General features: G+C 37.4%; 1 protein-coding gene and 1 long non-coding RNA gene across 2 annotated transcripts; one reads left to right on the top strand and one right to left on the bottom strand.

Annotated features, from left to right (window-relative positions):
- Positions 1-1,796: 1,796 nt before the first annotated feature.
- LOC129720091 (uncharacterized) lies at positions 1,797-2,648 on the bottom strand. Its single transcript, XM_055671507.1, has one exon. It carries the CDS (start codon positions 2,646-2,648, stop codon positions 1,797-1,799), a length of 852 nt encoding a protein of 283 aa, XP_055527482.1.
- A 16,689-nt stretch (positions 2,649-19,337) lies between these two features.
- On the top strand, positions 19,338-20,274 carry LOC129725232 (uncharacterized). Its single transcript, XR_008728035.1, has 3 exons — positions 19,338-19,488; positions 19,551-19,888; positions 19,951-20,274. It is a non-coding gene; the product is annotated as an uncharacterized LOC129725232 (long non-coding RNA).
- Positions 20,275-24,221: the final 3,947 nt, after the last annotated feature.

The following is a 24,221-nucleotide window of genomic DNA, read 5'->3' as shown; positions in this document are numbered from 1 at the left end:
TAGCCGCTCTTGAAGCCCTCGCACATATTCAGCATATCGTAGGCGATTATATCGTCTGTAGTTGCCACTAGCTCTGTTGAACATAGCTTTCGTAGTAGGATTTCGATTTCGAGTAAACTTTCTAAGAGCTGCTGCACGAATTCTTTTCAAGGAACGAAGTTGAGCATTAGACCAAATAGGTTTGCGTGGAGGTTTGAAAAGTGGAGTGAATCTCACAAAAGCGGCTTGAACAATCAAGTTGAATCGGAGTAAAGCTTCATCTACATCGTTACAACTAGTGACTGGCTCCCAGTCGACAGTTTGAAGGTAATCACTAAGTGCTGAGTAATCAGTTCTCTTGAAGTTCAATGCCGTCGTGTCTATATCTTCAACTAGCGGTAGGTGAGAGTGTACTATGACATCAAACATCAGAGCAGGATGATATGAATCCAAACGTGCTAAAGGATCGTCAGCGCTAACCGGAATTGTGTAGTTCGCTCCGTCATTAAGAAACAGCAGGTCCAAGTATCGTCCGTTAAAACTACTGACTGGATTCACTTGCAGTAAATTGCACCTAGCGGTACCGTCAAGAAGTATTTCTTGAACCGATGCTTCGTTCCGACCACGACGTCTGGAGGTAGTGTTCGAAACATCAACAAACATGTAACCGTGGCGTGAACGCTTCCATGCGATTTTGGGTTGATTGTAGTCACCAGCTATGATAATGATGTCGTTCAAACTTGCAGCATCGCAGATCTTCTCAATGCAGCCGATATGGAGTTTCATAAGCTCAGGATCTTTATTTTTCTCGGGTGGTAAGTAAAAACATCCAACAAAGAGTTTCAAACCATTCAATTGAATTGTAATGAATAGTTGTTCGAGAGCAGCACAAAATCCAATATCGCAGGAACAGGAATCGAGAGCTTCTTTAACGGCAATAATGACACCACCGCCTACACCGCGAAGACTATTCAAACGGTTCCTATCGATTCTGTACACTTCGTACTGGTTACCGAACAGTTGAACAGAGTTAAATCTGCTTTCGAGCCAAGTCTCAACTAGCATGATTACATCATAGTCTTGATCGATGCATGAAAGGTAGAAGTCAGCTATTTTAGTCTTCAACCCTCTTACGTTTTGGAAGTAGAATTTCAATGAATAAATGACGTCATTAGCCAACTGTTGATTTTGATGCACACTGGGACGGTTACCATCAGTAGACAAAGCATTGAATGATGAACTATGCGAAGAAATTGCGCTGTGAACGAGACTAGGCTCAGGATTTGTAAAAGCTTTACTTGTCATGTACTTGCCCGCATAAGCAGGTTGGGAGACCCCTTCGCATGAACCCAAAGCAGGGACGGAACGACTTGGAAGGCAGAAACACACAGCAGCAGCACATGAATGGTGATACACGGCTGCATTGGGTTGCTCAGGGGTTCCCATATTGCTTTGTAACATGCGTTCCGTTGACGGCGTAGGAATAAGTGGTGCGGTAGTGGAAACTGGGTGTACTTCAGTGGGTGAACTGTAAAGCGATTGTGTGCTGGGAACGAAATCAGATTCAGGATGCGAAGATACTTTAATATGTTTGTACTTGCCTGAGAGAGCAAGTTGGGAAACCCCCTCGCTTAGACTAGACACAGGAACGAAACGACTTGGATGGCCGGAACCGGAACGAATAGAAGCTGAAGCGCTGTGGTAGTGTCTGACGGTACGTTGATACTCGACTGTGTCTGAAAGCTCAGGGGTTCCCATTATGCTTTGGGACGTGCGTTTCGTTACCAATGGAGATGAGTGCTGAAGACTGGGACTGTTCAATCTATAGGTGTAGCTAAAATTTTCGGTGGTGATACGATCCTTGAGGGGGTTGCACCATCGATCCGAAGTATTTTTGTCGGTCCCCAAAAATCCCGCGACGACTGCAGATGTTCAAACTCCCTGAAGTAAATTCCCTTAGGCCAGGATGCAGGGTCCAATGCAGTCTCTTTCAATCTTGTATCAATTCCAATTTTGAAAGAAATGAAAGCAAGTTGCTTCAGATCAGCATCTTTACGTACAAGTTTTTTAACGTCTACGGTCAGTTCAGTGCTCAAGCAACTTTTAACCAGCTCGGAAATGTCCTCTTCCGTAACGTGACAGGCAATCCGGGACAGATATAGCCAAAATTTCTCAGGTGCTTTTTCAACAGTAGCTACAGTGTTGCTTAATTTTTCAACAGGTTTCGTACCACAAGCGAGCTTGGTGGTAGTGCGTGATTTTGGCGTTTCTCTTAATGCAACATCGCGGGGCCGTTTGACACTCGGCCAAGCGGAGCGTGCCCTGTTAGGATCACAAACGTCGTTTGTGGTTTTATCTATTAGTGCCTTAGTCAATGCTTTAGTTTCAAGTAGCTCAGATTTTAGTGCTGATAATGAATCAGATATATTCTCCGAGACAGCAGCCACAATGTCATGAGCCATAGGAGTAGGTGTTTCTTTAAATTGTTTAAGACGCTCGATACAATTATCACAGAACCATAACAGGTTATGATTACTGTTCACGAGTTCCATATTAGGTCGCTTGAATCCGGTGCATTTGAGATGTACAGCCTGGTTACAAAACCCATTGCACTGCATATATTCAAGTGTTTTGATCGGTTGAGAGCACTGGTAGCATTCGGAGTTCATCGTGATCACGGCTAGATGGCTAGACTTATGGAAGCTTTCGACAGATAATGTCGCTATTATGCAACAGATGGCGCTGATCTTTTTGAAAAAAGCGATAGCGAGGGTTTAGATGAATGGAATTGAGTTGTAAAGAGTTCAGTTTATAAACACTAGCACTTCACACTACGAACGAGTCAGAACTGATTTTCACTTTATTCACTTTTGTAGAGTAAAATCGGCCAAACGGCAGATAGCCTTAGAAAATGCACTAGATCACTTTCAAAACAAGACAACTCAGAAAATTCTTAGTTGTATAGAACGGTAGAAAAACGGGTTAAAAGCAGAGTGATAAAAAACACATCCAATGTTTACATCTACACTGAGCGAAAAAAAATGCTGCGCTTGGCTCAGATTTTGACAGTTCGTTTGGCTCACAACATTCTCTCTATCTATTTCTCCATCTAAGTTTTGCTAGTGCAAATAGACTTGTGCGATATTTATACTGACAGTGGCAGCTTTTCAGTGGTTCCAGCTCGTATCAACTAGCTGGTAACTCTATCCGATTTGCTTTGCTTTATCGCAGCTAACATCGCAGCGGTTCTACGATGTGTGGGCTCCACTGACACTGACAGACAGCATAACATAGCGTATGAAAAGTGGCGGTGATCTCGTGTACACATTGAGATGTTAGCCCTTGTAACATGACGCGATGTCAGCTAGCTGGTCCGTATGCATAAAAGAATATCGATACAAATATCGCGGTTTTCAGTATCGATACGGTCAACCATCAGACGCTTGTGTATCGATCCGAAAAATCGAAATATCGCCTCAAAAGTATCGATATTTCCGATACCGATGCAATATCGCCTATTGCTACATGACAGATCGCGGCCTTATGCGTTTCAAAAGCTGATGTTCGGTATCAACGCAGCTCCTGAGATCTTTCAGCGAATTATGTCTCAGATGCTAGCTGGAATCGAAGGAGTCATCGTGTACATTGATGACATTGTCGTGACAGGCAGAACAAAAGAAGAGCACGATAGAAGATTGGAACAAGTGCTGAAGGTATTAATTGATTACTACTCATAACCTTTGATACAAACTTTGGTCATTGTTAAGGCTATTCTCTTCTGCATGTCTTATTTCAAGAAACTGTTAAAATATTAACGTTGATATTTCTAATGGTGTTATGTTGATATTCTCTTGCTCCTAGGTATTAGAGAAGAACAACGCATTACTTAACAACAAGAAATGCGTCTTCGGAGTACAAGAGTTGGAGATTTTGGGATTTAAGGTGAGCCCGACCCGAATATGTCCGTCGGAATCGAAGATATCTGCCATCAAGAACTTCAGACGACCAGAGTCGAAGGAAGAGGTCAGAAGTTTTTTAGGGCTGGTAAATTTTGTGGGCCATTTCATTCCGAATTTGTCAACTCGTACGGAACCTCTGCGTAAGTTCTTGCGGGGAGAAGCTATAGATTTCGGTCCGGAACAAAATGAAGCTTTTGATGATCTGCGGAACGAATTAACACTCAACGTTAGAAAGCTAGGATATTTTGATCCAACGGCCAACACGGAACTTTATGTTGACGTATCTCCTGTCGGTTTAGGAGCCGTGTTGGTTCAGAGAGATCAAAACGGGACTACAAGAATAATTAGTTTTGCGTCAAAAGGACTAACTGCCATAGAGCGGATTTATCCGCAAACCCAACGTGAAGCGTTGGCTGTAGTATGGGCAGTTGAGAAATTTTATTTATACTTGTTCGGTTTACACTTTACTGTCTTCACCGATCATAAAACTCTCGAATACATCGCCACCCGCGATGAAACTTTGATGGGTGTAATAAGGGCATTGAAGTCAGGAGACTGGCCACCATTTCTGTTCCGGTATCAAGCTTTTGATGATGAGTTGGGTGTTGCGAATGGAATACTCATTCGAGACGAAAAAATCGTTCTCCCCGAAAAGCTGAGATCTAATGCACTAGATATTGCTCACAGAGGCCACCCTGGAGTAGTGGCTATGCGTCGAAACCTCAGAGAGAAGGTATGGTGGCCATGCATGGATCGGGATGTCGTCAGCAGGATCCAGGAATGCGCTGGTTGTGCCGCGGTCAGTGAACAAATGCCACCGGAGCCAATGCAGAGGAAGGAGATGCCGGATCGTGCTTGGCAACAGCTCAGCTAAAGAATGTCCAACTTTTTTGATCGTTGTCGACTACTAAAGCAGATTTCTACAGGTAGTTGAAATGAAGGGAACTACAGCAGCCAAGACGATTGAAGCACTGGAAACTATTTCTGTTGAACAGACGTATCCAGAAACGATCCGCAGCGACAACGGACCACCATTTTCGAGCGAAGAATTTGCGACCTATTGTTCAAATAAAAATGTAGGACTTGTACGCACCATACCCTACTGGCCGCAAATGAATGGCCTCGTGGAGCGCCAAAACCGGAGCATTCTTCGTGCACTTCGGATTGCTAAGGCAACGAATTTGGACTGGCGAAAGGCTGTTCGTGAGTATGTGTATATGTACAATACGACTCCCCATTCCGTCACTGGAAAGGCTCCCATGGAACTCCTAACTGGTCGACCGGTAAAAGATATGTTACCTTCCTTGCGGACCGATCCAAGTTGGAACCGCGATGAAAACGTACGTGACATGATGCTATGAAGAAAATGCAGGGACAATTGTACGCCGACCAACGTCGGCATGCGGTGATGCTAAAGAACTATGACAGTGGAAAGCTGGAACCTAACTTTCGTCTCGAGAAATTCAAGGTAACGCAGAAGAACGGCAATGACACAATCGTCGTTAATGACGATGGAGTGACATTTCGTTGGTGTGTTACTCATCTTAAGAGATGGACTGCAATACCGACTCATATGCGACCTTCTTCCCCGTCACACTCATCTTCCTCGCCAACTTGACGTATGACAGCAACGCCTAATCAGGACTCTTCGAAAGGAGCTGATGGATTCATACCAAGGTTATCGAAGCCATTGGCATCGAAGCGCAAACACTCTGAGGAGCCGGATAAAGTTTCTGCAAAGCGTCTGGTTAGAGAAAAAAGGCTGCCACATTCAGTCCATTACCAAAAGTGATTATTAATTTTAGAGTAGAGGTAGGATGTAGTGATGTAGAATGAGAGAACGATTCTCTGTCGAAGATTTTCGCAAGAGAAGAAGGAGAGAGGGCTTTTAGGTAGCGGGCAGTCATGTTCTTGCCATGCGAGCAAATGGATGTGCAAATAAAGAAACTTGCAGTAAAGGAGTTGGCGTGGTTTCATCTCAAGAACTAAACTAAGATAATCGGAGTGCGAGGTAAGACTCTACAATTCATACATTACGTAACTCATAAAATTAAAGAACACATTATGCGCCGCGTTACGAACTGCGACACGTAATCGATGAGTATATAAATAACAGCCGAGTCAAATGCCGCGAGGTTCCTGTTTCATCCAATTCAGCTGAAACAATACTGATTCGAAGGTAAGAGTCAGAGTAGTAAACTTTGCAATCTTACCTCTCAGGGTTTGAAGAAATATACTTCTTTTGGCTCCGTTCACATAGGTCCTCCAAGATTTTTCGGAATTGTTGATGCCCCCACCTCCTATCTTCCATGGTTTTCCTATCTAGTTAACATGCAGTGTGCAGATTTCTTGATCCTCCTATCCCCTAAACGACGGACGTCCTTTGATATGAACGACGAGTTTATTTTATGCCTTGTTCAGACTACGCCGGATATCACCTGATATCGCCAGATGATATCGAATATCACCTCGAGCGTTCACATTAGAGTGAGCTGATACGATTCGATATTTGCTTTGGTAATTGAAAAGAGAAGAAAAAAACAGGTCAAAGCTAAAACAAGACAACAAGAGCAATGGGATTAGGATTGAAATGTCAGTTAGTTGGCTCGCACCAACGCGAACTCTCATATGCAATTGTCAACATGTGCGGGATGAAAATAGCAAAAATATTTCCTTCCTTTTTTCTCGCATGCAACGCGAATTGCGAAATTTATAGGGTTGCGTCAAATGTCTGTTGGCCTGTTGGTTTTCGAACATGATATCCACGATAGTATGTAGCTAAGGGGAGACATCTGGCTTCTTACTCTTCTTCCTCACCCACCTCGATGATCCCTGGTGTATTTTTCGTAAATGATGCCATTCACTCGGAAAATACTTTCATCAGCATTAAGCACAATTCCACCTGCAGGTGATAGTTTTACCGCAGACAGACGTCCAAGCTGAGTTCAAAACTTGTGTAAAGATTTTTGTAGTAGCAATTCGTAACCAGATAGCGCTACCAGTGACGCCAGCCTTATACACTAGCAAAAAAAATGTATTGTAGCTATAAGGTCACCAGGCGGCGCTAGTATACAAGTGATTTATAACGCGATTCTCTTTGAAAATTTACACGGAATTTTCGATCAATTTTGTTCTTGCTTGGACGTCTGTCTGTGGTTTTACCATCTGAGGGTTACCGGAAAATCTGCATATTTAATATCCTTAAAATCAAACGTGTAATCCATCAATGATTATGATTCATATATTGACCCATCTGAATTGTACTCTTCGCACAAGCGATATGCCTGAACATGTATGTTCCATACTTTATCCAGAACGGATTCAAAAGTAAAAATAAGCTTACACTACACTATTTACTTCCGATATTGAGCAGCGGTATCCTGTTCTTATGCTTCACGCAAAACCGTATTAACTCCTTGCGCACTTTTAGACCTTTTGGTTATTAATATAAGTGATTATCCAAGTTGGATCTCTTACTTTACCCGTATTCGTACGCTTTGTACTTTATTTTGAATGCTCACTTGAAAATATTCTAGATTATAACAGGTGACATCATAAAAAAACATGAATCAAAACAACGAAACATGTTGTTCAGCAACACTGCCAACAAGCCTGATAATAAATTTTAACGCACTCGGGGTTTTCAATTTCAACCAATCAGCGAGTGGTTCCCAAAGTGGATGCAAATCTATACCCAGTTGTCTCCCCTTTGGTATGTAGCCGAGGTGATATCCGTTGACAGCTCGATTGTATGGGATATCAGGTAATATAGACCCCAAGTATGATGACAGTTCTACAAGGTATGCTATTCACGTCAATGCATTAGTATTAGTGATCGTTATGAACTTTTTCCAATTTTGTATGAAATTTGAAACGATTTTGCATTTTAAACTAAACTTCTAAAACATACTTTCCTGAAAAGTTATAGAAATGATGTTGAAACATGTTTTATTTGTGGGGAATACATAAACATGCTGCGGTTTAGGTAAAATATGCTAGTTTTCATCAATTTGCCGGTAACCTTTTTGCACTTTTCGTTTTTTTCTTGTACTCTAATAGCGCTTCTAAATAGAGTCGCTTATGTTTCATACAGTAATAAAAGTCATGAGCTATGACAATGACTAAGATAATGCTCCAACTATTAGAAATATAGCATTTTTATATATTTTATTTCGACATATTGTCGCAATTTTTCACACTAAATCTAAATTAATATTAATTTCTAGTGTGTTTCAACTGGAGATTCACTCTCCAACCAAAAAAAATCAGTAATATAAAACAACATAAAACGAGAAATTTCCAAAAATGTTCTGAATTACATACAAAACGCGAAATTTTTCATAACGAGATTTGTTTGTGTGCGTGGATAGACAAAAATGTAGCATACCTTGTAGAACTGTCATCATACTTGGATATAGACCTTCCTATCTGCGCTAGTATTAGTGGTCGATTTCACCAATACAAGTTTTATTTTTGGTTGCAAATAATCAACACGCTGGTGGTAACAAAAAATTTCCTCCTGCCCCGAACTTTTATTCAAGTTGTAAGCCGATTTTTAGTTTTATTTCATCCATTTTTCTACTAAAACAAAGTTTTTTAAAACAGGTAACACTAATGAACTAGTATTCATAAGTGAAATATTTTTCGAAATTGAATATCAGCTGATTTTTTGGTTAAAAACAAATCGATTTTATAAGGATACTCGACTAAGCTTTAGAGATGGTCGGGTACGGGTATTTTTACCCGAAACCCGTACCCGACCCGTACCCGACGGGTTCGGGTCGGGTTTCGGGTAACGCCAAAAAATATTTTACGGGTTCGGGTCGGGTACGGGTAATTAAAAAACCAAGGCTTCTGGTTCGGGTCGGGTACGGGTTTGAAAAATTCTCAATTGGTCGGGTACGGGTCGGGTACGGGTAATTCAATTTTCGTGCATTATGAGAATTTAATTTTTATTATTTCAAGCCTGGGTGTTTTCTTAATGTCGATAATCGGTAAGATCGGAGAAAAAATCGCACATCCTCACTCAACGAGAGATCGCCCAATACATATTATGACAGTTGTCGGCAGTTTATGCACCAAGGGAATGACATCATGCTACCGCTTTCTAATGTTAGATTGAATAGTTCTTCCTGCAACGGTTTTGATTTAAATGGAATTTTTGTCGGGCTTTTTTCATAACTGTCAGGAAAACCGCGGAACATTGCACAGTGGGGCGACATAATACAAATGCTTGTCAAGTAAAAAACCTAAATTAATCCACCTAGCGGTCAGACCCAGCCTTTCTCACTCAAACTTTTATTTGTAAAAATAGATTCACATGAACGCTTCAATCCAATAAATGTATATTCACTCTTAAAAAATATTGATGTTGTAATCTATACATATAAAAATGCAATCCGGTCTGTCAGTCTGTCTGATCCATATAGGCTCGAAAATTACCGAACCGATCGGCGTGAAAATTTGTATGTAGGGGTTTTTGGTGCCGATAAAGGTTCCCATGATAGTTTGAGACCCCTCCCTCTTCTGGAAGGGAGGGGTCCCATACAAATGAAATATAAATTTCTGCACAACTCAAGAACAAACCAAGCAAATGAAACCGAATTTGGCATGTAGATGTTTTAAGGGGTAAAAAATGTGTCTATAATGTTTTGACACCTCTCCTTTTTTTGGAAGGGAGGGGTGCCATACAAATGAAACACAAATTTCTGCACATCTCGAGAACTAACAAACTAAATGGAACCAAATTTGGCAGGTGAATGTTTTAGTGGTAAAAAATATGTTCCATAATCGACCTTAGGCAACATTTTGGATTGTAAGATAGCAACTTCCGGTTTCTGGAAAACAGCCTAAAATGGACGACTCCCGTTAAATATGAGTATCTCCGGAACCAGAAAGATGCACAGAAGCTAAAAATTGATCACAGACACAATCTTAAATTTTAAGATGGTGACTTCCGGTGTCTGGCAAACAGCCAGAAATGACCAAATACCATTCAATATGAATGTTTTCGGAACCAGAATTACGCCCAGATGACAGAAATTGATTTCACAGGCAATTTTAAAGTTCAAAATGACAACTTTTGGTTTCTGAAAAACAGCCAAAAGTGACCAAATACCATCCAATATGAGTATCTCCGGAGCCAGAATGTTGCAAGAACACCACTATGAATTGTAGGATGGCAACTTCTGGTTTCTGGAAAACAGCCAAAAATGGCCGATTTCCGTCTGTCATGAGTATCTCCGGATCTAGAATGATACACAGCAGCTGAAAACGACCACACATCCCTTTTTGGATTCTAGGTTGGCGACTTCCGGTTTCTGGGAAACAGCCGAAAATGATCGAGTAACACCCAATATGGGCGTTTCTTCAACCAGAATGACGCTCAAAGGCTAGAAATTATCTCAAATACCATTTTGAAATCCAAGATGGCGACTTCCGGTTTGTGAAAAATAGCCTAAAATAACCAAATACCATCCAATATGAGTATATCTGGAACTAGAATGATGCAATGAGCTAACAATTGACCTCAGGCACCATTTTGAACTGCTAAATGGCAACTTTTAGGAAATAGTCGAAAATGACCGAATAATATTCAAGATGAATATTTCTGTAATCGAGATGATGCATAGAAACCAAACATTGACCCTGGACACCATTTTGAATTTAAAGACGACCACTTTTAGTTTCTGGAAAACAACCAAAATAACTAAATACCTCCCAATATGGGTATTTCCGGTGTCAGACTGATGCCAGAAAATCTGCTAAAAATGACCGAATACCACCCAATATGAATATATTCAGACTTAAGGCGATGTACAGAAGCCAAAAGTCGAGGATATTGTCATTTAGATAAACCCAATCATTTCAAACGATTTGTTATTTGACTTTGATCTTATCCTATGGCCGATTCGTCGTGCATTTGCAGACTTTTAACACATCGCAAGGAATCAATTAAATTGGAACGTTCAAATAGTACGATACCACATTTAAATTATGTTGAGGCCACATATATCGATCAAAGCAGGTATAGTTTTAAATAGTCTTTGAATTTCTTCGCTTTCCATAACTTTTGAGCCACATATCAAATTGTTATGAAGTTTGTTATTTGTAAGTTCGAGAGATGACTCGTTCGTATGACACTAGTTATGTTCAAATAAGTCATGTAATCTTTGAAATAATAGACTTTTGTTGTTTTATTAACAATTTAATACATAACGGTTGCTTAAGTTCGATTATAATTAAATGAAATGGGAACGTATAAGGCAGCGAAACTTTGAAACCACGTGTTCAATCATAATTCATCAGTTACCCCTTAACTAGCTCGTTCAGTTTATATCAATATTCTTTAAATCGGTTGTGTAGTTTCTGAGATAATGAAGTTTCGTGATTTTCACATTTCGATACATTACAGACGAAGTTACAGTCCGCTTATAGTAAAATTCAATAGGGTGTTATGAGGCAGCTATACATTTCATTTGACACTAATTTTGTGGAAATCGGGTCAGCCATCTTTGAGAAAAGTGAGTGAGTCCAAGTAGTCTTCGGAATATGTTCCTTTTCATAGCCTGTTTTCACATCTTTAAACATAACAGGCAAAGTAATAGTCCGATTGCAAAACAAATCAATAGGGTTTTATGGGGCAACTAGACCTTCCATTCCGTCGACACTGATTTTATGAAAATCGGTCCAGCCATCTCTGAGAAACATGAGTAAGATTAAACAGTCTTCAGAACACATTTCTTTTCATAACTTTTGAACCACAAGTTCAATCTTTATAAAAATTCAAAATTTAAGGGTTTTTAAGGCAGCCCGTTCATTTGAAATCAATTTTGTTCAAATCGGCTGTGTAGTTTTCGAGATAATGATGTTTCGTGATTTTTACATTTTGATACATAACCTCTAAACTAAAAATCCGATTACAATAAAATTTAATAGGGTCTTATGGGACAACAAGACCTTTCATTTGCAATTAATTTCATGAAAATCGGTCCAGCCATCTCTGAGAAAAGTTAGTGAGAATAAAAATCTGCACATACACACACACACACACACACACACACACACACACACACACAGAAAATGCTCAGCTCGTCGAGCTGAGTCGAGTGATATATGCTATTTTCCACACACTTTTTTATTAAACAGAATTATATGATCTTTAACCACAAGCAACGCCACAGGACGTCCTCTTTACAAAAACAGATTACGTAGTTTTTGCACAACTCCTCAAATCAACCAAATTTCGCAAAAAAAATTTGTTTTTATAAAAATTAAAACAATATTATATATTATAATAGGTAATAAAAACTAACTACAAATCAACTTTTTCTTCGAGGCCAAAAAAAAAAACCAAGCAATCATTGAAGCTGCAGAGCGTTTCAAAGTAATGATATATTTTTTTTAAATATGTCAAAAAACGTCAGTATGCCGAGCTTTGAAAAGTTATAAAAAAATCAAATTTTATTATATTGCACCCAAATTTTGGACTTAAGCACTTAAATGTTATATCAATAATGGAAAAATATTATGAAACAGCTGACGTTTAAACATTTGTTTTGATGGCCAGCGCTTTCCCACTATGCATTGAGATGTTTAGTACGAAACAAATATATGAGATTTGACAGCGATAGCATAGTCTTGGTTTGTACTGTGACCAAGGATGCCGCATGTGCAGAAATATCTTTTTTTACCGATTTTTAGAATTTATCGATGACACCGAATCTATACTCAAAGTTACAGGTTTTTGGCAAATGCAGTGAAATATAAAATTTTTCTCAAGTTATAAACTATATAAATTTTGACTTTTCAAAATTCGTTTGACCCTTTAATGTGTTTATAAAACTCGTCGTTTATTTTAAACTTTACCAGACATGCACTTTTTATAGTTGACCGATTCCTTATAGTGGACCACCCGCCTAAAACTCTGGGTTCATTATCATTCGTTCACACGCACACTCGATTCTAGCCTAACTCCGGCCATCATCTCGAGAGACCACAAATGACAATCAGTGCATAAAATGTGCGAGGTACCCAGGCATTTTGAAATAAAAAATTTTAAAAAAATATCCAGGACGGGTCGGGTACCGGCAATTTCGGCGTTTTTTTCTATCGGGTACGGGTTGGGTACGGGTAGTTGGAATAGATATTTTTCGGGTTCGGGTCGGGTACGGGTATTTCAAACAAACCAGACTGCGGGTTCGGGTCGGGTACGGGTTTGAAAATTTTCGTTGAGTCGGGTACGGGTCGGGTACGGGTAACAAATTTCCCATACCCGACCATCTCTACTAAGCTTGTATTGGTAAGATCTGTCGTAGAAAGCTCTATGGATGGTGATATGGCCTCGATAGCACGAATCGCCTGATATCAGGTGATATGCGGTGTAGTGTGAACTAGAGATACTCAGAGAGAGAGAGAGATAAGCGATGAAAAAAACCGCTGATTTGGCAACTAGGTTTCATATATCAGAGATGCCAGATCTCTTCTCAAAGCGCAATGTTGACTAACTTTTTTATTCGGCTCGTATAACTGATAGTGACGGTCTGGGAGGGAGAAACGGATACGAAGCTGTGTGAGTGTCAAAATGAACCAGAGGGAGCTGTCATTGACTGTCAATTTGAACCAAGGCAAAAAAAGCATTTTTTTGCGATGAGTATTGTTATAACAGAAATGTATCGCGTTTCTCGAAAAAACATTCATCGCAAACAGTGTTTGTATTCGATGTCGTTTTACAAAATGTTTTGGTTTGTTTTTAAGTAAGAAAATAAATTTCATAAGCTTTAAGTAATAATCATGCTAGTAGCGTACATCGATTATTAAACTTGCGCTTCCCGTTTAAGGCTTTGGTTACAATTTCAAACACACTTCATCACGGTCGAACTCAAAACTTTTATACAACTGAAAAAAACTTTCATGCATATTTTTATATTTTTTAAATGGCCGGACAATGAAGGAACCCAGAACATTTTGCACCACATTTGGTGGAAAAACAACACAAAATAAGCATAGTGCGTCCTTGGCCTCCTTGGAATACACCAACCATGGGGCGTACATATCTAGCCAACTAAACAAAAATTTTCGCTTTAGATCATCTGTATCTTTAGAAAAGTTTTAGCAAATTACTTAAATGTTGGTTTTATGAAATCATTTGTACCGGTAATATTCAAGTTTAAAAAATGAACCTATTACTGTATCAATGCTAAACATTATCATCTAAAAGTACTTCATAAAATAAGTGCAAGTAGAACTCCAACTATATTTCGCAATCTAGTCGTGAGGCTACGTCTCATTTCAGCAGGATGGATTGCTGTCAAAAGTGTAACAAAAATGTACCCTTTTCAAATACTTATGATGTTACTACCACTGAACGAATTTTGCCTTCCAATATCTTGATCGGAAGTAAAGGTAACTCCAAAATCTACTATATAAAAATGGAATTCCGTAACGCTTGATCTTATTGCTATTATTCACTCAGTCTCTGAGGTGTACAGTAATCATCATCATTTTGAATCGTTCTAAATCAAAAATAATAAGCGGAGACATGTAGGTTTTTCAACATGAAAATGTTCGCTGATATTCAGGAAAGACATTTGAGAAAAAATAATTGGTATCTAATTACCGTAAACTGGGGTGACTTTGATCACTGTACCTCTTTTTTGAAAGTGTGGTAAAAAAGCGCTCGTAGTGCTTGGGACTTGTCGTAATATTCACTGATTGCGTGGATATATGTTCGCATTGCTACTATTCATGCATTTCCTGCTATTTAAAGAGTGTTTTTCACGCTGAAATATTAATTGAAAATAAAGTGTATTTTTGGCGATTTTTGTTGCATACAAACAATCGGTTCAAGCAGATTCAAAGCAACAAGTTGCAATACGTAAAGTTTTTTTATTTTGTTCCCAGATTAGTTCTTAAGATGAACAAATATTACAACAATACATTTTATTGTTATTTTTGCAAGGTTTTCCTCAAAGGCAATGTTAAGTCCCAATATTCTCCACAGCGTATTACATATTTTTACTTAACAAAAACCCAAGACGTGAAGTAACATGCAAATTTGGCCAATTTCATGAGTCATATTCCTTGTGGACTAGTTTTTGATGATTTTAGACCACCATCTCTCTCAGTGGATAATCATTCATATATATTCTAGAAATTTTGTATAAATCTTGTACATTCGCCATTATAAACTGTTCACGTAGAATGTGAATGGCCCCCAAATTGCTTTCCATATTTATAAACTCGTTTAAGTCGCTTAAGGCTGTTCAATTTAGTGAAAGTAGCGAAATGTTACACCTGATTCATCAAAACAATGAAGTGATCAAAGTCACCCCGGAATGATGATTGGTGTAAAATTTTTAGAGCATATTTAAAAACAGCAAAATTGTTGCTAAACTTTTTAAGTAGTGACTGAATCTTTTTTAATGCATGCCAGTACTAATTTTAAAAATATCGAATAATTTTGTTTTCAGTATATTCTGAAAATATTTGAGATACAATAAAAAAAGTGATCAAAGTCACCCCAGTTTACGGTACTAAAACTTGAGATATTATTCACAAAACTACGTAAAACATGCAAAATTATGACTTTCTGTGCTAAATTTGCCTCTAAATCAAAATTCAAAGCGATGACATATGATTCTTTTTTCACTAAAATGTTTGTTAATGTTCAGGGAAGACATTCGAGGGAAAATAATTAGTAACTGATTACTAAAACTTGAGATATTATTCACAAAACTACGTAAAATATGCAAAATTATGACTTTTCATACTTAATTCGTCTCCAAATCAAAATTCAAAGCGATGACATGTGATCCTTTTTTCATTACAAAGTTCGTTGATGTTTAAGAAAGACTTTTGAGAAAAAATATCAGGTATCTAATTGTTAAAACTTGAGATATTATTCACGAAACTACGTAAAACATGCAAAATTATGACTTTCTGTGTTAAATTTGCCTCTAAATCAAAATTCAAAGCGTTGACATATGGTTTTTTTTCACTAAAATGTTTGTTAATGTTCAGGAAAAACATGTGAGGAAAAATAATTAGAATCTGATCACTAAAACTTGAGATATTATTCACGAAACTACGTAAAACATGCAAAATTATGACTTTATGTGTTAAATTTGCCTCTAAATCAAAATTCAAAGCGTTGACATATGATTTTTTTTTCACTAAAATATTTGTTAATGTTCAGGAAAAACATGTGAGGAAAAATAATTAGAATCTGATCACTAAAACTTGAGATATTATTCACATAACTACATAAAACATGCGAAATTATGACTTTTTATACTTAATTCGTTTCCAAATCGCAATTCGAAGCGATGATATGTGATTCTTTTTTCATTAGAATGTTCGTTGATGTTTAAGAAAGACATTTGAGAAAAAATAACAGGTACCTGTTTGGTAATCAAACTCGAGATATTCTTCACAAAACTACGTGAAACATGCAAAATCATGACTTTTATGCTGAATTTTCCTCGAAAATCAATCGAAGCAGTAATCTGATATTTTAACTATAATAAAATGTTCATTGTGGGAAACATATGTTAGGAAAAAATAATAGGTATCTGATTATTTGAAATTTTAATATTTTCCACAAAACCACATGAAAAATTCAAAACAATAATTTTTAGGCTCAATTTGTCTCTAAATCAGAATTCAAAGCGATGATATATGATTTTTTCCATTAAAATGTTTGTTTATGTTCAGGAAAGACTTTTGAGTAAAAATAACAGATTTTTGATTACTTAAAATTGAGATATTATTCTCAACACTACGTTGAACGAGCAAATTCTTGAATATTTGAACTGAATTTACCTCTAAATCGAAATTCAAAGCAATAATATGTAATTGTTCTTCATTGAAATGTTTGTCAATGTTCAGGAAAGACATTTGAGGAAAAATAATAGGTATCTTATTGCCAAAAGTTAAGATATTACTTTAAAAACTACGTATGTTTGAAGATGATACAGAAAAACACATTGAATTACTCATTTTGGAATTTATATATATTATTACGCATATAATACAGGCAAAATTTTGACTTTTGGAGCATGAGCTTAGTTCGCCTGTAATTCTTTTTCAATTGAATGTTCCTTGTTCCTTCAACATCTGCAAATATTTTCTTGCAGAAGAATTTCTGTTTTAATTTGGTGCGAGTCGAGCAGAAAAAAATTACATTTCTGGTGTTTTCGTAGTTTTGTGAATAGTATCACATTACGGGATTCGAAATACTTTTTTACTTTTTCTAAAACTTGATTTTGGGACATTTGGCTGGAGGAAAGGCCCCATTTAATTGGTTTAATCTTTTTTTTTTAATTTCTACGTAGTTATGTGGATTAAAACGTTAACTTCTTCTCAGACGTGTTCCTAGGACACCAACAAATATTTTCGTTATAAAAATTCAAATGTTATCTCTAGAGATGATTATAGAGGAGAACTAAGCATGAATGGTCACGCTAAATTCTTCTTACTTTGATTTCTTTATTCTGAAAGTTACATAAAAAGAGGTTTTACTGTTGCATATATCAAGATGGCTTGACAAAGTAATTTTTTTTAATTCTTTTATCACCAATATTTAGTGGTTAATTTGTGAGTTCGAAATCCAATTTGTGGTAATTTGTGGTTGAGTGGTTTCCGAGAAATTTTCAAAAAACTGAGTCAAGCTATCTTGAAACATGATTTTTCTTTAAATTAATCGGACAACGATGATATATACATCAATCGAAAGCTCTTAATTTGTGGTTCACGAAAATGTAATTTTTAACGTCATAATTACTAGTGTTTGTACAGAAATTTGTGTTTTATTGTTCACGTAGTTTTACGTTTTATTTATTTGTTGATGACGCTGCTGTCCGCTAGTGGCGTTGGCTGTTTGTCACTGCTATACTGAGCGTGCGTTTGGGGAATATGCTAAATATCGTGATTCTTAGCCAACACACTTGCATCAGAGGTAGCTTAACAGGCGCAGAATGGATATGTGTAAATTTGTTGTCAAAAAGGATACCGGTTACGAAAATGTACTTTCAAAGGAAAGCAATCCAAATTCGACGGATTATTTTTCAGAACCAGTAGGAATGGCAAACAATAATTGTCACTTTTTCATCACCTAGATTCGGAGAAATGTTTCAGAAATATTCAAACAAATGTTCAAATAAGCTGTCGGGATCCAGATTAATGTTGCTCTTCTGTTATTCTTCATGCATATGTGCTAACTTATTAGCAAAGTAATAAAGAATATTTCTGCTGTCCGCGTGTCTGTTAAGCTACTAGTGGCACGGTCGCACAGAGGAGTACCTAGAACAAATATCTGGCCAAAATAAGAAAATTAAATTATGTCGCTTTTCGGTGCCGCTATATTTTTTTCTGCAGCTCAAATAAATGCTTCACAATATACCATCACTCGATTAACGTTAAACGGTTTTATCATATGCTGAGAGCGCTGTAAACATTGACAAATTTTCAAGCATTTTTTGGGAATCGAACCAAGTTGTGCCGGGCGTCAAAAAAATGACAATTGATCAATATTATGCACCAAGTGAATTCTTTATGTTCAATGCTAATAAACCGGTTGATAAAAATTCCGATATTAAAAATTATAGCTACTCTTGAGAAGTTTTCGAAATTAGTGATTTTTACGTATTTTCGAGCGTTTTCTATATTGAAAGAGTTATCAAATCTCGCGGAACCCGATCATATAATCATCGGAGGAATGGAAGTTCAAAACATCACATCCTCGCAAATATCTCATCCGGTAACGTCCGGATTGACATTTGCGACCCGTTTGAAAAATGTTGTTCATGACATATTTTGACGAATATGGTGCCTCGTGCTTAAAACAGAGTTTCAGTTCAACAAAGATTAAATAAGATTAGTTAAGTGAATGAACTTCAACTAATTTAAGTTAACTTAAAATTAACTTGATGCACAGAATCAATAATCCAGGTAAATAACACTACGTTCAAAAGCCTATTTTCAACCTACGTAGGTTCCACGAGGCATTATATAATCTGTGAGCAACAAATTGAAAATTCAAAATGAAGATATTTTGCTACATCATTTTTCTTGCAAATTCTTCGATTTGTTTCGCTGCCCGTTTTGCGAACACAAATTATACGAGCGTATTTCTTCATCTGTTCAATAACATTAGGGGTCTTCACATCGTGCTCGTATACGAATACCCAGCCGTAAACTGTGTATCTTTCATTACTCGTCAATGGAGGTGAGTATTTTTACGGCTGGGTATTTGTTTACGAGCTCGACATGAAGCCACATAGGCTATGTATATGTAAACATCAAGGGGGATCTATCTGTCAAATATCGTGTAACCAACATTTTTGGCAACATGGCGTCTGATTGTTTTGGTTTTTGTCGTTTGCGGTTTTAGTCGTTAAATTGTTTGATGTAAAATTTGATAAAATTGACCATTTTTTTATTGAAATTCGAGAAATCTCGAAAAACGTTTTAAAACAATGCGTTGTGTAGTGAAATTTTGTGGCAGCAACCTGTATTTGCCGAAAAGTGATGAAGTTTCATCGACACACAGGTAACTAACAGTTTTCTTAATTTTTTTCTAAGCCCTCCTACAATTCATTGTATTCTTTATAGATTTCCCATAAATCCTGTTCAAGCGCAACAGTGGTGGACTGCTTTGGCTCCTTATATAGAACAGGAGGACATGGAAAACGGAAAACTGAATGGAAACAGTGTTCGAATCTGTGCGGCCCATTTAACAGAATCAGATTTTTCCTTCACCACAAATGGCAAGCGAAAGTTACAGAGTAATGCTATCCCAGTGTGTTTCCGGAGCAGAATGAAAAGATTTTTATCCGAAGAAAGAATCTACCATCTGGTCATTGCTCTAGTGATATCCGGACACCGCTTAGAGATATTTGCAACTTAGTGCCGGTTGCCATAGTTAATCGACTGGATGATTGTTTACCACCGTGAGTTAAATAGAATAGGCAATTAAACTAGAAGGTTTTTGATGATTAATTTACTGTTTTAGCTCCATGACAATTGTGAAGCAATCTGTAGATCAGACTGACTGTTCCACAACAGAAGTGAAGAAGGTTCTGCCATTGAATATTCCCTCCGCCGACACATGTCTCGCCGTGGTTGGATCAAGTAACGGAGAGCGCCGTCCAAAGTGAAATGCATTTAGTTCATAATGTTTATTTTTAAGCATTTTTATAAATATTTTGTAGGCTAAGGTACGCAGGTGATATCAAAGATAGTTCTAACTTAACACCGATACAAGCCGTAGAAATACTTCCTAAAGTATGCAGGCAATTAAATAATGCCAAAAACAGGATTAATACATTGAAAGTTCAGAAACATCGCTTACAAAAAAAAGTTTCACATTTTGAAAGTATATTTAAAGAACTAAAAGAAAGAAAACTACTTACAGAAAGAGGAGAAATACTCGTACAGGTTTGTTAAACACTTTTTTAAATCAACGCAACCATTTCTCCACGTAGACTCGTTTTAAATAGGATTATGGCAGAAACGAAGAACTTCTCAAAGAAATAGTCAATAACTCTGGTATTTCGTACAGTGCTAACGTGAGGAACTTTGCAATGACTCTCCATTTTTACTCGCCTAAGGCGTACGACTTTGTACGACAAGCTTTCAACAACACACTTCCCCATGAAAGTACAATCATACGCTGCTATAGGAGCATAGATGGATTGCCAGGTTTAACTTCAGACGCTTTTGCTATCCTAGAGCAAAAAGTTAAATAACGGGAAGGTCGTCCTTTGCTGGCATGTTTAACAATGGATGAGGTGGCCTTCCGCCAACATGTTCAGTGGAACCCGCACACCAAACAGTTCGATGGTGATTATGGCAAATCGTTCGAGTTTCTGAATAACAGCGAAGATCTGATTGTAGCAAAAGAAGCTCTCGTTTTCGTTGTGTCATCGATTGAAGAGCCATGGTAAATTCCTGTGGCTTATTTTTTTTATAAACGGGCTTAAATCAGATGACAAAAAGTTACTGGTAGCAAGTGTCCTTTCTGCATTACAAGCAGCGAAAGTTAAAATAATCGGATTTACATTCGATGGAACAGTGACGAATTTCGCAACTGTTACCAGTATGGGCTGTCAGCTTAAGGCTTTCGAGAAGCTTCGCACGTGGTTTCCACACCCATCGACTGGACATCATGTATATGTGCTTTTGGATCCTTGTCACATGTTGAAATTGGTTCGAAACATGTTTTGTTCAATTGGAACGTTACATACGATCAACGGTGAAGCTAGTTGGGAATATATTCGTCAGCTAAATGATCTTCAAAACCTTACCAATTTGAAATTGGCTGCACGACTATCAGATAAACACATTTCTTTTCAAAATCAAAAAATGAAGGTGCTTCTAGCTGCACAAACGCTCAGCCCCACGCTTTGGCGTGCACTCGAATTTTTAATGTCTCGAGATCCAGCCTTTTCTTCAGCAGGTCCAACAATTGAGTTTGTAAGCATAATGAATGATATCTTCGATACTCTAAATAGCAAAAACTGTGATTCAGTTGCCTTCAAAAAACCTCTTTGCGAAGACAATTTCGACATACTGAACGTTGCCTTCGAATATGCTGAGGAATACATCCGTAACATAAATCTTCCAACTGGAGAGTCCATATTGAGGACTAGGTACAAAACAGGATTCTTGGGCCTCCTGATAGATTTAAACAGCTTTCGCGAAATGTTCCAGCAATACGTTCAGAACGAGAAAGAGTTGACTTGCCTACCCACTTACAGATTTAGTCAAGATCATGTGGAAATTCTGTTCGCAGCCATTAGAGCAAAGGGTGGTAATAATAATAATCCCAATGTTTCGCAATTCATTGCCGCCTATAAACGCTTACTGTGTGACAATAACGTGACCATACCGGTCAAGGCAAATATTCTGGATCTTAATCAGTCCACAATGTTAACGAGAGATGCGCCAAATGCTTTGCGAAACCATTTGGTATCTAAGATTAACTCAGGCATGGTCAATAACGAAGAGTTTGAGTCAGTTAACGAACAACTTATTCGAGAGTTACCGTATTCTAGAGACTTTATGGATGACGAGTATGTTGGAGCAGCAACAGCAAATGAAGCACGGTGTACGCAGAAGGAGGTTATTCGTCAGCTTAAATGCAAAAAATGCCTTGCGGAACTTTTGAGTGGCAAGATGGAAGCTTACTGTAGTAAAAATGTAATTACGATTTGTAAAATTGTGGCAATGGAGTTTAAAATTTTGACCAAGCAAAAAAGCGATCTAAATGTAGCAAAATATTTTCATTTCTTGATGAATTGTACGTTGTTTAGGATCCACAATGAACTATCGGACATTTTTGGAACAATAAGTGATCACAATGACACAGATAACCACAGAATTACTTTACTGAAACTTATCATAACTTGCTACCTTGATATTCGGTTCACTCAGTACAGCAAAAATGTGCAACCGTTTCGACAGTCCAATCGCAACAAACTCACGAAAATCATTCTTTTTGAGGGTCATTAGTTGTTCGTTAGCAATATTCACTGGATAATTAGTTTCCCATGTTTTATTAAATACTGATTGACGAAAACGCGTACTGCGTATTTATTTGGTACAATTACCCCAACTACCTTTTTTTACACTGTTTACCCCATTATTGTTCATAGTTAGTTACAAACGTCATGGACCAACAAACGTCATGGACCAGAGTTGATCTGCGATAACACACACATATATGAAATTTGACAGCAGTGAATCCCCTCTGGTAAACATCAAGTTATGTGCGTGATTATTAGAGTTACTCTTTGATACAATTCTGCGCCTGTTGGGCTACCTGTAGTAGAGCAAGTGTGTTGGCTAAGTTCCCCGAATCTCGATATTTACCATATTTCCCACACGCCACGCTCAGTATAGCAATGACAAACACCGCAAACAGCCAACGCCATTAGCGGCCAGCAGCGTCATCAACAAATAAATAAAACGTAGAACTACGTGAACAATAAAACACAAATTTCTGTACAAACACTGATAATTATGATGTTAAAATTAACATTTTCGTGAACCACAAATTAAGAGCTTTTGATTGATCTATATATCATCGTTGTCCGATTCATTTAAAGAAAAATCATGTTTCAAGATGGCTTGACTCATTTTTTTGAAAATTTCTCGGAAACCACTTAACCACAAATTACCACAAATTGGATTTCGAACTCACAAATTAACCACTAAATATTGGTGAAAAAAGAATTAAAAAAAATTACATTGTCAAGCCATCTTGATATATGCTTTACTGTTAACGATTGACGAACATCCGGTTATCACCCGAGTGTGGTATATTCGGAACTGTGATGACCCCACACAACATTTTCCAAAATAACGACTTCTGGTTTCTGGAAAATAATCTAAAGTGGTATTTGGCAAACCATTTCAATACTTCCGAAACTTCCGATCTCCATATGTCATTTTGAAACCCGAAACGGCGACTTCCAGTTTCTGTAAAACTTCCCCAAATTACAAAATGCAATCCAATATGGGTATTTCCGTTCTGTGCGTTCTCAGAATGTTAAAGTACTTAAAGTGATGATGGACGTATAAGATGTGAAATATTTTTGAAGTGAGTTGTGCCAATAATGCAATGAATTATAAAAAATGATTTCTAATTTTGAAACTTTTGATCCCGAGCATCGCCGGGAACGTTCAGCTAGTCTACTATATAAAAATGGAATTCCGTAACGCTTGATCTTATTGATATTATTTCCTCCGTCTCTGTGGTGTACAGTAATCATCATCATTTAAAATCGTTCTAAATCAGAAAGATAAGCGGTGACATAAAGGTTTTTCAACCGGAAAATGTTCGCTGATATTCAGGAAAGACATTTGGAGAAAAATAATTAGTATTTCATTACTACAATTTGAGATATTATTCACAAAACTACGTAAAACATGCAAAATTATGACTTCTCAAGCTGAATTTGCCTCTAAATCAAAATTCAAAGCGATGACATGTGATTCTTTTCTCATTAAAATGTTTGTTACGTTCAGGAAAGACATTCGAGGAAAAATAATTAGTATCTGATTACTAAAACTTGGGATATTATTCACAAAACTACGTAAAACATGTAAAATTATGACTTTTTAAGCTGAATTTGCCTCTAAATCAAAATTCAAAGCGATGACATGTGATTCTTTTCTCATTAAAATGTTTGTTACGTTCAGGAAAGACATTCGAGGAAAAATAATTAGTATCTGATTACTAAAATTTGGGATATTATTCACAAAACTACGTAAAACATG

Source organism: Wyeomyia smithii, chromosome 2, assembly GCF_029784165.1.
Source record: "Wyeomyia smithii strain HCP4-BCI-WySm-NY-G18 chromosome 2, ASM2978416v1, whole genome shotgun sequence".
NCBI lineage: Eukaryota > Metazoa > Arthropoda > Insecta > Diptera > Culicidae > Wyeomyia > Wyeomyia smithii.
The sequence above is the reverse complement of the archived record's forward strand: the minus strand, read 5'-3'. Positions and strand labels throughout refer to the sequence as shown.